This window comes from Phocoena phocoena, chromosome 2 (assembly GCF_963924675.1).
Source record: "Phocoena phocoena chromosome 2, mPhoPho1.1, whole genome shotgun sequence".
NCBI lineage: Eukaryota > Metazoa > Chordata > Mammalia > Artiodactyla > Phocoenidae > Phocoena > Phocoena phocoena.
The window spans coordinates 75,439,780-75,452,425 of record NC_089220.1 but is presented as its reverse complement, the minus strand read 5'-3'; the positions used below and the strand labels follow the sequence as shown (position 1 = coordinate 75,452,425).

The 12,646-nt window shown below is 50.1% G+C and overlaps 1 protein-coding gene across 2 annotated transcripts; it reads right to left on the bottom strand.

The window, feature by feature from the left end:
• Positions 1-359: 359 nt before the first annotated feature.
• SALL2 (spalt like transcription factor 2) lies at positions 360-11,989 on the bottom strand. Of its 2 annotated transcripts, none has more exons than XM_065871609.1 (2): positions 11,917-11,989; positions 360-3,301 (listed from the first exon to the last, which is right to left on the bottom strand). In XM_065871609.1, the coding sequence occupies exons 1-2, from the start codon at positions 11,987-11,989 to the stop codon at positions 360-362; spliced, it is 3,015 nt and encodes a 1,004-aa protein (XP_065727681.1). The 2 variants fall into 2 exon arrangements, with proteins under 2 accessions (XP_065727681.1, XP_065727682.1); XM_065871610.1 differs by lacking the exon at positions 11,917-11,989 and adding an exon at positions 3,695-3,761.
• Between the last annotated feature and the right edge of the window lie 657 nt (positions 11,990-12,646).

The window sequence follows — 12,646 nt, the reverse complement described above, 5'->3', positions numbered from 1 at the left end:
ATTCCAAATGTGGGTGCTCAGATACACCTGCCAAAGGGAAAGGGAAAGGGAGAGGAGAGGGTAGAAGGGTCATTCCCAGGGAGGGTGGAGAGAGTTCTTCTTGGGAATGTGAAAGTTGTAGAGAATCTATTTTCCTCAGGTACAATGAATGAAGAGGAAAGAAAAGTTTCTCAGGGGGCCACCCTGCTGTAAGCACAAGGATTTCAAAGCTCAGGGATTAGAGAAAAGCCACTAGGGACACATCATATAAGAACTCAGAGAAATAGACAAATAAGGGCTCACAGATCTTGGAGGTCCTTCTACAGAGCTCTCAGTTTCTGCCCCCGGGGTCAAGGGGCAGCAGATTCAGAAAAACAGGCTCATGGGATCGTGGGGTCATCTTTTCGGGGAAAGGGGGAGAGCCCTGGGGAAGTGATGGAGGATGAGCAGCCAGGGACCAAGGAAAGAGCAGCAATATTCTGAGGGCCGTGGGGGGCAAAGGGCTGTACCTGGTGGTGAGCCAGCAGCATATGCTTCTTGAGGGTAGCCCGTTCGAGAAAGCCCTGCCTGCAGAAAACACAAGTGAAGAGCGGCCCCTCCTTGGGGTGGGTCTTCTGATGCTCCTCCAGAGCTGCCTGGGTGGGAAAGGTCTGGCCACACACCTCACAGGCCTTTCTGCTACTGCTCTCTCCGGGCTCCTTTCTCATCGCTTCCTGCAGGCTCAGCTCCTCCACCAAGGTGGGGCTGCTGCCTTCCCCTTCTAGGGCCAACGCTGACACTGGGCTGGCGCTCCTCTCCGGTTTGCCCCCCTCTTCTGTGCCTCCTGCAACATCACTGCCGCCCTGCTCCATTGGCTGCGTTCGATCCAGGCTGTCAGGCGGCGGCGGCGGCGGCAGAGAAGGCTGTTGAATCGTTTTCTCATTACTGTCCATCTCCTTCCCAGCTGTGGCCGCTGCCACCACAGTTCCCACTTCCTCCTCTGCCCCGGAGGCCTCTTCTGAATCACCACGCACTGATATCGCCTTCTCACCTCCACTCTCGGAGCCTCTCCCCGCCAGGGAATCTTCATCAGTCACGTCTTCCTCTTCTTCTTCGTCCTCTTCTTCCTCTTCGGACAACTCCTCTTCTGGGGATGGCTGCTGGGATGGCTGCTGGGGGAAGCTCCCCGCCCCTGAGACTACAGACTGCTCAGGGCCGTTCTCCTGGGCAGTTCCCCCACCTTCAGGGAGCGTGGTACCACCATTGGGGATCTGGCCCCCCAGGTGCATCCGAACGTGCTGCTGCAGAGTAACAGCATTGGTGAACTTCTTCTGGCAAATGGGGCAGGAGTTCTGGGCCCGGGCAGCTGGACTAGCCTTGTGGCCCACGAAATGCGCACGCAGATTGCCCCGGGTAGAGAAAGCTCTGCCACACACTTTGCATTTAAAGGGCCGCTCACCTCCATGTTGGCCGTAATGCAGGCGCAGCGCTCGAGGACAGCTCAGCACCCGAAGGCAAATGACACACTGGTTAGGTCCCGATGAGGCTGAGGATGAAGTTGCAGGGGCAGAGGTCGTGGAGGCTCCCGAAGCAGTAGAGGCCACTGCCACGGCTCCTTGACGGTCAATCTTCTCCACCAGTTGCTGCAGCTTGGAGGTCTCAGAGGGTGAAGCCCCCAAGGGCTCTAGCACATAAGGAAAGGGGAAGCTACCAGTGGACTTAAAGTGGTTGGTAAGCAGGGCCCAGCTGGGTAGCGAAGTCACCAGCTTACTTAGCTGCATGCGGGTTGCTGTGCCACTTTCTGCCACCCCGGCGATGGCTGAGCCCTCGCTCCCGGGTGGGGTGTTTTCATCAGCTTTACTCTTTGGCTCTACCGCTTTCATGAGCACGAACTTATTGAAAGCAGGGAGCGCAGGAGCCGTGGCTGTGCCTGCCCCGGTGGAGAGCAGCGTCAGGCTCTCTGTGGCACTGAGTGCCGTGGTGGAGGCCACCAGAGGCTTGCGTTCCACACCACCACCTGGCATGGCCGCCTCCTCCTCGGCCTTCTCTGGTGGCACGGACATACCATAGGGCAGGCCGCTGCTGGTGATGACGTAGTCCAGATGCTCTGGTACCGGGTGAGGGTTCATCTGCACGTGCGGGTACTTCTCCCGATGCCGGTGGAAATGCACTTTGAGGTTGCCACGCGTGGTAAAGCGGTTGCCACAGACATTACACTTATAGGGCCTCTCACCTGTGTGGGAACGCAGGTGGATCTGCAGGGCACTGTCACTGCCAAATACTTTGGCACAGAAGCGGCATTTGTGCCGTCCACCAGGCTTCTCCAAGGGACCCATCAATTCCCCATAGCCCAGCTCACCACCTCCATTCTTTGGCTTCAGGAGCCCTGGGGAGGCAGTAGCCTCGAGGCCCCGGGCTGTCCCAAGACACTGTGCTGCCAGTAGTCCCGCGGCGCCTGGGAACGCCAGATGAGGCGAGGCAGCCAGCTGATCTGTGCAGCCTGACAGGGCCGGGGAGGGGGCAGGGGTGGCTTTGTGGCTTCGCCCGACCCCTCCGGCAGCAAAAGGGTGCTGTGACCCCAGTGGATGATAAAGGTGGAAGAAAGCCTGCTTGGGTGTTTCCGCCCCTGAGGAAGAGGAGGTGGAGGAAGGCGCCAGTGTCTTGCCAGTTTGGACAGGCTTGATGGGGCTGAAAAGGGGGAGCAAGGGCTTGGTGGAGGAGACGGCGGCTGTCCCAGGAAACTCGGAGGGGCTGGAAGGGGTGCCCACAGTCTGGCCTAAGGAGCCAAGCAGCAGCACCTGCCGGCAGATTTGCTCAGTCATCTGCATCTGATGGATCTGCCGCTGCTGCAGTACCCGGAGCTCTTCCAAGATCAGAGGGATGTTCAAGTGGCCGCTGCCTACACCTGGGGGCGGAGGAGGAGGTGGAGGGGGTGGTGGTGCAGGAGTGGACTCTGGAGGTAATGGAGTTGCTCCTAGCTTAGGGCTGGCCAAGATCAGTCCCCCACCTCCCCCAGCTGCTGTACCTGTGGCAGCTACGAGAAAGTGTCCCGAAGACTCCTCTCCCCTCCGCTCTGGGCCCCAGGTGGGATCTGTGGGTACAGAGGACCCGGAATCCGAGGGGTTGCTCTGCTCGGCCTCCATGACCTGGGGACTGCTGTGGCCCTCAGGCCGGGGTTCAGAAGAGGTCGAAGAGTTGTTGGGGTTCTCCTGTCCCCCAATTATCACCATTACAGGGGGGTCAGGAGAACATGCATTCTGGTGGGCGAGGAATTCGGCTGGGTCAGTGAATTGTGCGCAGCACTTGGCACAGACTTGGGGGTGGTCCTCCTCGCTAGCATCACCTGGGGAGAAGACAAGGAAAGAGCGTGGGTGATGCGGTTCGGATGGGTGTGCAGAGGCTGTAATTAACAACGAGCCCAGTAACCGCTAGTGGGGGTGGGGAGATGAGCTCACCATCCCGCTGGCCGTGCAGGAGGCTAGAGCTCAGTGCTGTCCCGCCTGGACAGGAGACTCGCCAGCACTGGGGGCCAGGAGGGAGGGAGAGCGGGCATGCACAAGCTACTCCCCCCCCTCCACCACCACCCCCCCCGGGCCACTGGCGGGCGCAAGGACTGGGTGTGAGGACCGGGTCCTGTGCAGAGAATCGTGCCTTCTATCTCGTCCACCGAAAGTCCTCTCCCCGCCCCCCGCGTCCCCTCCACCCCTACCCCTGCCCGGGCCGGGCCCTACCGCACCTCCAAGCTCCGCCGGCTCCCCGCAGGGCCCCCCGAGACGAGAGCTCCTCCCGGCTTCGTGCGCCATGGTTGTGTGGGAGGTGGAGGGCCAGGTGGAGTGGGAGACAATGGGTATCCGGATTGGGGGAGGCGGCAGTAGCCGCCGGGGCTGCGGCAGCTTCTGCACCCAGCGGCCCAGACTGCGGAGATGGAGATCGGCGGCGGGGGCAGGGAGCGGCGGAGGAGGGGGAGGGGAGCGAGGAGTCGCGGAGGAGGGGAGGAGCTGGAACGAGAAAGCTGGGAGAGGGGAGATGGGGGAGGAGCTGCTGGGGAGGGAGGGGAGCGAGCCCAGAGCCCAGAGCCCAGAGCCCAGAGCCCAGAGCCCGGGAGGGTTTCCGGAGGCTCAGTGACAGGTGCTGTGGGGCATGGCGGGGGTCCACCTTTCCTTACCCTCTGCCAGCTCCCCCCCATCTCCGGATGTCCTTGCCCAGACCTGCCCCCCTCTCTCCCCCAATCCCCCAGCAAGCTCAAGGGGGCACAGTAGGAAACACAGCCTTGCTCAACAGAGCAAAGCGACAGGCTTCTCTTATTTTCCTTTGGATAAAGGATCCGCTGAGCCTGGAAAACGTGGGCTCCAGAGAGGGTGGTCTGAGGGCCAGAGCGGGAGGGGGATCCCAGCACACCTACCCCTTACCTACACACACATATCTGGTGCCCCCAAGATACCCCAAGTTTTGTCCTGTTTTCCTGACCTCCATTCCCACCCTATCCCCACCCCATCCACAAAAGAAGTTTCTCAGGGTGGGAGGCCACGAGGTAGAATTTCCAAGGAAGTCGTTTCAGGACTCCTCTCTGCGTAACACTAAGCCCCTTTACTCCCCGCCCCTCCTCCCCCAGAATAATAGCTGAATGCGAGTTACTCCACAGGTCACCCAGCCCACACCTAATTTAGAGAGTTCATGCTTATTTAAGGGGCCATCTCCTATTTAGTACCCTCTTCTCTACCCTACTTCTTCCGTTGTCTTTCTCTGGCAACACAACTACTACTGAGGACAGCTGGGTTTGGGGAGATGCTAGCCTGCAGAGGCCTACCTAGCTCTAACCTGGGGGGAGGGGAGCTTCTCCTGAAACAATGGGGAAAATGCAGTAGGAGGGAGTTACCAAGCAGCCTCTCAGTGCCTAAAGCCCCTTTCAGCCCCAACCTGGCTTGAATGCCTAGGAATGCCTTAACACCTGCTCACCAGCACAGAGGTGGCCTCCTATTCAGGGAGAGGATAAGTAGGGATAAGATGCCTCCTGGACCAGGTACTCTGCATTCCCTTTCTACCTTGAAATGAGTCTTAATGGGTTTCCCACTTCCTTAAAAGAGCTTATCTTACTTACGGAAAATGACCACAAGTCCTTATTTTTGTGGTTTGCCAAAGGCATCAGTAAATCCACATTGTTCTAACCCCAGCTCCAATCTTGTCTGGCTGATAAATTGAGGCGTGGTGGTCAGTCATACCATGCTATGCCCCCATTTCCTTTTTTGTAAAGTGGTAATGTTGTAACTGTGCTATCTTCATCAGAGAAATATTGTGGGGATAAAATAATATGTATAAAATAATAATAACATGTACATATGAGACTTTAAACTTTGGGAGGAGTCCCAAATATTATGAATTAGAGAATTTATATTGTCAGTGGCAAAACAATCAAAATAAAATACATATATATTAAAATTAGATCTGTTTTCATGTTGCCTATTAATTTCTTATTTATTTATTTATTTATGGCCAAGCCGCACAGCTTGCACAGGACCTTAGTTCCCCGAACCCAGGCCCTCAGCAGTGTAAGCCTGGAGTCCTAACCACTGGACCGCCAGGGAATTAGCAATCTTATTAATTTCTGAGGCTGATATAATTGGCATATATCAAGGGTAGGAAGTCTTTTTTGGGGGGAGCTGAAACAATGTAATATTAGTAACGTCCACTTTCATTGAAAACATTGTACTGAATTATGTTTTGAAACTTCAGATAATCACAAGGGCCTTAACACTGTGGACAATGGCTCTGAAACAGATGAGCTACATGCTTCCAGGCCTGACCCTGACAACGAGGGAGAGGGGGTTCTATTTCAATATGGCAAGTCACAGGTTAATGCAATGTTGTCTATTTTTACAGATGAGAAAATGGAAGCTTGGAGAGGTTAAGTGACTCTTCCAAGTTCACACAGTCATTCAGTGAAGCAAGCATTCAGAATTTTGACTCCTGTCCAGTGCTTTCACAAGCACATCAACATTGTGTGGCTTCCCTAAGCTAGAGAAAGGGCCCTGTGTAGCTTCTACCTGCCATTTGCTCTCTGGCCTCAGTAACAGAGAGGGAATCAGATGGAAGCTTTCTACTGAGCATTTGTTAATTAGCATTGAACATTTGATATCAAGTTGCTGTTTTGTCAAGTCTTCCGACAAGAAAAGAAATCCTTTTCTTTTCATCTTCTCCTGGGAAACACTGTCCCCTTTCTTGCTCTTTAATGAAACTTGCTTTCTGATGCGTAATTTGATCTGGGCTCTTCTTTAAGGTAAATTCAGTCCCTGGTGAAAGGTGACGGATCAACAGCCACCTGTAAGAGGAAGCCTCTATTTCTCAGCACTTTGCACTCACTGCCTATCCTGAAAAGGGGGGCAGGATTCTTAGGCAGACACGAATGAAGTCATAAACACAGGAATAAACTAAGCTGGTAATGGTGTCCCTAGATAGCAGATAAGGTGAGGTAAGCTATCCTGGGTCACATGTAAAGTCTGGGGTGGACATGGGACTGAGACAGGGACATGCTTGTTTAAATTTATGAAGAGCTGAAACGACAAGGAAAAAGGAAACTAAGTGACTCTCTAAACCTGGTAACTCATTAAACGGGAGAGGATGGCTGGGAGAACAGAGGAAAATTGGTGGGTAGCAGGGTGGTAGAGCTGAACACGGGTTCTCAAACTTTGCTGCCCATGAGAATTACTGCGAGAGCTTTTAAAAATCCCAATGGCTAGGCTGTACCCTAGACCAATTAATTCAGATTCCCTGAGGGTGGGATCTAGGCATCAGTGTTTGTAAAGCTCCTCAAGTGATTCTGATGTACAACCAAGGATGAGACCCACAGTACACATCAGAGGAGTGTCCTCCCCATCAAACCTTCCACCCTGCTCCTCACAAATCTTACCTGTGCTCAACTCGGCCAAAATTAGGATGTAGGCAAAATGAGTTGCTCAATGCAAAATCTTCCCATCGGGTTGCCTCTCTACTCTGACCACAGCCACACTTTGCCTCTCTTGTATCCTGCTTCCAGGAACAGAATTTGACATGATATACACCTGTCTATGAATTTAAGTGACTGTATTGCCCTTCCCAGGGTATGTGCATCTTGAGCCATACTTCCAATTGTAAAATGAAAGGCTTTGTTCTACACAGGGTTCAAGCATCATCCAGCCGTTAAAGAAACAAGCACACTATGTAAGCCCCTGCCTAAATTTAATGTTGGACCAACACAGATTGGTAGTGTCCACAATTATGAGTTGATTCTGTAACTGCTGCTATAGATAACTTCTAAAGGAGAATGTCTCATCTTCTCTTCCTTACTCCTCTCTCCTAAATACATACACATACTCCTTTGCTACCCACACCTAGTAAATGCACCCTTGGCCTGTGCAACACAGTGGACAAACAGGCACAAAGATTTATACATCTGGTGCTAAGTGACAAAAATATATTTGTTTCCAGAATAGGAATATCTTAGATCAAACACAAAAAAGGGTGTTTTTTTTTAAAGGACGTTTTTCTGATATCAAAGGACTCGGCACTTGGTATGAATGGCACTTGGAATTCATACCATTTTGGAGCTGGAAGGGACTTTAGAGATATGACCTCTCATTAAGCACAGTGATTGAGAGTGCCAGCTCTGAATCAGACTTGAGTTAACATCCCAGCACTTTCTAATCTTTGTGACCTTGGGAAAGTTTCTTAATTTCTCTAAGACTTGCATTTCTTTTAAAAATGAGGGTATAGCCACAAAAAGGAATGAAATTCTTATACATGCTACAACATGGGTGAGCCTTGAAAACATTATGCTAAGTGAAATAAGCCAGACGCAAAAGGACAAATATTGTATGAGTCCATTATATGAGGTCTCTAGAATTGGTAAATCCACAGAGACAGAAAGTTAGAATGGTGATTTCCAGGGGCTGGGAGTGCTGGGTGAAGGGAATGGGGAGTTATTGTTTAATGGGTATAGAGTTTCAGTTTTGCAAGATGAAAGGGTTCTGGAGATGGATGGTGGGGATGGCTGCACAACAGTGTGAATATACTTAATGCCACTGAATTGTACGCTTAAAAATGATAAGTTCTATTATGTATATTTTACCGTAAATTTTAAAGAATTTAATGGAGGTAATAATAGCAGAGTTGGGAGGAATAAACAAGAGGAAATATATAAAGGGCCTAGCATAGTACCTGACAAATAGTAAATGCTCTGCAAATAGTAGCAATGAGGATTATTATTTCAAGTCTAAAAGCTGAAGCCCTGGCAGAAGAATGGGCCTGCCCAAGGTCACAAAGCTTCAAGGTACAAGCTGGATTGAAAACCAGGTTTTCTGCTTCCTTATCCAGTGCTCTGTTGCACCCTCCCTGAGTTACTTTCTATCTACTCAGAAATGTTTTCTTTTTCACCCAGGAGTCCCTAGGGCTGAAAGGCTCAGGGATCAATACCCTGAGAGGCGATGCTCTCTACCTCCAGTTCTAAAGAGAACAGAACCCTCAAAACTCTTATTTTTGCCTTCCTTCCCCTTTTGCTGCTCTTGCTGTCTGCCAACTGCCATTTCTCCCCCTAGGTCTGTTTGGCTGTTGTCCTGGTTTCTCCTTCTCACTAAATATCTGGGTTTCTGATCGTTTCCTTTATTTCCCAGATGTACTAGTTTACATTTTCCCAATTCACATCCCTTATTCTCTAATCCAGATTTCTAGACTCTGTAGGGGAGACAAATTTTTTTTTCTCTCCAGAGTTTTGAAGCAAATAGACTATTTCCCTCTCATCACTTATGTGCAATAACTATTCTGGTAGGTTTTGGTGTTCTGGTCAGGGAAGCTGAGCAGAAACAGGGTGGGAAAACAGGTTTTTCGGACTGTGCCTTGGTGATATCTTAGGTCACTGCAGAGATGAGGCTTTTAGAATGTGCAACAAAGGCTCAGCGTTTGCTTGTCACATATGGTAAACATTGCTTAAAAGAAGGCAAAGACTCTTGAAAACCTTAGTGGCACCCTAGTTACTAAATAAATGTCTGCAGATGGTCATGATGATGCCCATAGTTCCACAGGTATACCTGTAAAAGGACATGTGTAAGAGCCCCCGAACAAGAGCCCTCCCTACCTAATTTTGGGGCATGCAGAACAAGAAACAGTCCCTGGGGCAGAACGAAAACTCAGGAGCCTGAAGATCACATAAATGAATAGAAACCCTATCTATGTATCTTATAAAAGCAGGAAGGAATTTAGATTTTCAAATATTAGCCACCTCATCTTACAAATGAGACCCAGTGACATGCCAAGTCATACACGTAGCCCAAGGATCTTTCAGTCTCTCAGGAGAATTCTGAAGGCAGATCTTTCTTAAGGTTACTACTGCTTCCTTGCTCCTTAACATTTATGTTTTCAACTTTTATGGCTCAAAGGCAAAATTTCAACTGAAATTTGTTGCTGCCAGTGAGTTCAAGCCTGCACTGTTTCTATGGGGACGGCTTTGCAGCAGCATCCCCGTGGCCCCAAGTGTTCACAGCCACAAGTGGGAGCTATAGTTCAAGGGGCTGGAGAACCCCTCAAGGCAGTTGTGAAAGATTTCTTGTGACTCCCTCCCAGATTCTTCCTCAGCAGCGGTATAGGGAATGGGTGAACTGAGGATGTGGGAAGAAGAGAGGATAGGCGGGGAGAGGAGAGGATGCCTCTGGGTTGGAGGGGATTCAGCATTGTTCCACAATCTAACCAGCAGGGGAGCAGGACTGTAAGGCAACTCTGAGGCTCTGGGGGAAGTCTCCTGTAGAGCAGGAGGAGGAAACATCCGGCCTGCAGCAGCATTAAGGGGGGGCTAACGTGTCCCAGGAGGGAAGGATGCCACCAGCATGCCACCTCTTAATATTGGCACAGTGGGATCCCAGTAAAGCACTGACTTGAGGGGTATGTCTGTTCAGGTTGTTCTGTAGCATGTTGTGAACTGATTTGATCTCAAGTCCTTTTTTACAACAGGTAGAAAGGTAAATTTAATCCATGTTTTAGTTTTAGCTACTACAAATACATTATCCTAGAGATTTTCATGGCACACATCTCATAAAGAAATGCTGAAGTTCGCCAAGAGGCTCTCGAGCTTTGGTCATATTTCAGCACTTACAGGAAGTGCTCTGTACTCACATATAATAATAATAATAATAATAATAATAGACTTCCCTGGCAGTCCAGTGGTTAAGACTTTGCCTTCCAATGCAGGGGGTGCAGATTCGATCCCTAGTCGGGGAGCTAAGATCCCACATGCCTCACGGCCAAAAAACCAAAACATAGAACAGAAGCAGTATTGTAACAAATTCAATAAAGACTTTAAAAATGGTCCACATGGGGCTTCCCTGGTGGCGCAGTGGTTGAGAGTCCGCCTGCCGATGCAGGGGACACGGGTTCGTGCCCCGGTCCGGGAAGATCCCACATGCCGCGGAGCGGCTGGGCCCGTGAGCCATGGCCGCTGAGCCTGGGCGTCCGGAGCCTGTGCTCCGCAACGGGAGAGGCCACAACAGTGAGAGGCCCGCGTACCGCAAAAAAAAAAAAAAAAAAAAAAAAATGGTCCACATCAAAAAAGTCTTTAAAAAAAATAATACATATTAAGTCCTTATTTATGCTAGGGACTGTGCCACATGTATTAAGCACTTATTTATGCTAGTTATTTTTCCAAGTGTATTAACATGTATTAACTCAGTAACCTAATGAGGTAGCTAGTATATTCATCCCTATTTTACAGATGAGGAAACTGAGGCATAGAAAGGCAAAGTAAACCAACAAGGTCGCACAGCTAACCAAGTGGTAGAGCCAGGATTTGAATCCTGAAAGTCTGCCATCAGAACACTTGTGTGCTTAATCCTACACTGCATTGTTGGGTGAATCAACTGTTTGCTAAATAAATAGTTTATCCCTGAGTCAGGACTTTCAGACTTTCACAGTGTGAACATATGTAGCCATACCAGATTGTCCCAAACTTGCTCGATCCTAAGAATTACCTGGACATTTGCAAAGATACAGATTCCCAGACTCTAGCCCAGATCTACCCACAAGCAAGCAAGCTTGGAAAACCCTAGTTTAGGTGGAGTGAGCACCACTAACCCTAAATGTCATGAAATCTAGGTTTCTGTCCTGACTGTACCTCTGTTTCTGAGACTTTGGGCAATGTCACTTCTCAATACCTTAGTTGCTCTGTTGGCTGCCTCTTACTTACTGGAATGTTGTAAGAATACATGAAATTTTCCCCCCTCATAAAGAAAATCTGTTACTTAAACAAATGATCATATCCCCATAAAATGATATGCATGTATCAACAAACAAGTATGTTAACTCATACACTTTTTTTAGCTTTGCTTTCCTTGAAACACAAACCTAAGCCCCTCATCCAGAACTTTCCTCTAGCCTCTACTCCAGGTGACACAGATACACACCCCAAACCAGGCTGCATCTGACCGACATTAGCTCTCTCCCTCTGGGAGCTCTGATCTGTTCTCTGCTCAGCCCAACAATGAGAAACTTTTTTCTCTTCTCCCTCAGGGGACCCTTCACGTTTATCCAATTCATTCTCTTGCAACCCAACTCTCCAGAAAGAAAAGGGGGGAAAATCCCACCCCTAAGAGACGATCTTCAGGTCTGAGGAGGTTACTTAGCAACGGCACAAAGACCAGTGAGCAAAGGGGGGACCTGGGGAGAAAACTCTTGGGTGGGGAAACAGAGCCAGTTTGAAAACTCCATTTCATCCAGAGAAAAACAACACGGAAAACACAAACATAATCAACCCTGAGAAAAGCGAAGCGGGGCTTCTCCCCAGCACAGGTCATCTCCTTACACGCTGCATCTCAACTCTTTCAACCCCCCAGCGACCAAGTTCTCCCCCTGGTTTTGCCCATGGCCCGGGTGCCCTCCCCTTGCCCTGGCCTGACCCACAGAGGCTTGGGCTCAAGGCCCCCCCAACCCCTCCCCGGCACCCACCGTTCTCAGACGCGCTGGGACCTTCGCAGTCCGAGATTAACTGTTGGGGTTTCCGCTGCTTTCGCCGAGACATTCCCGGGTGGAGAGAGGTGGGACGGGGAGGGGCAACTCTCACTTAGTCTTAACCGGGGTGACCTGGTCTGGTCTCCCCCTTGGGTCTGAAGCCAACTGATGCCTCTCCCCCAGTGCCAATCACTGTGAAGCAGAGATGTTCTCCCTTCCAAGGGACAGACAGACAGACAGACGCGCGCGCTCTGATTCTCTGTCCCTGACTCTCTCTCTCTCTTCTCTCTCAATCTCTGCAAGTCTTTAAAGGGGAGACGCCCCCTTTTTTTTCTTCAGCTTCTTCCCTACGCTTCTGCAGCTCCCATTGTAAAAGCAAAAATCCTAATCTTTCCGCACACTCTTTTCTTTTGTACTGCAGAGGAAAGGATTTAACCCTCTCCTCCCTGCCCAGGCTCCCGGCCTCTCCCTGTGCTGTCTGTTCAGAAAATGTCCCTCGGTTGTTTTTCTAACTCTTCTAAGCTCTTCACAGTGCTTTTTGGTTATTTCATGATTCTATGCCACCTTGTTTGATGATGGGACTGCTTCTGAGGTATAAGCTGAAATGAGAACTTTCTGGTATATCCTGATTATAAGGCCAAGAAGTCAGCTACCTGCCAGTCAAAAATGAGGATGTGAAAGGCTGACAAAAAGATTGAGCAAAAAAGGTCATTATAATAATAACTTA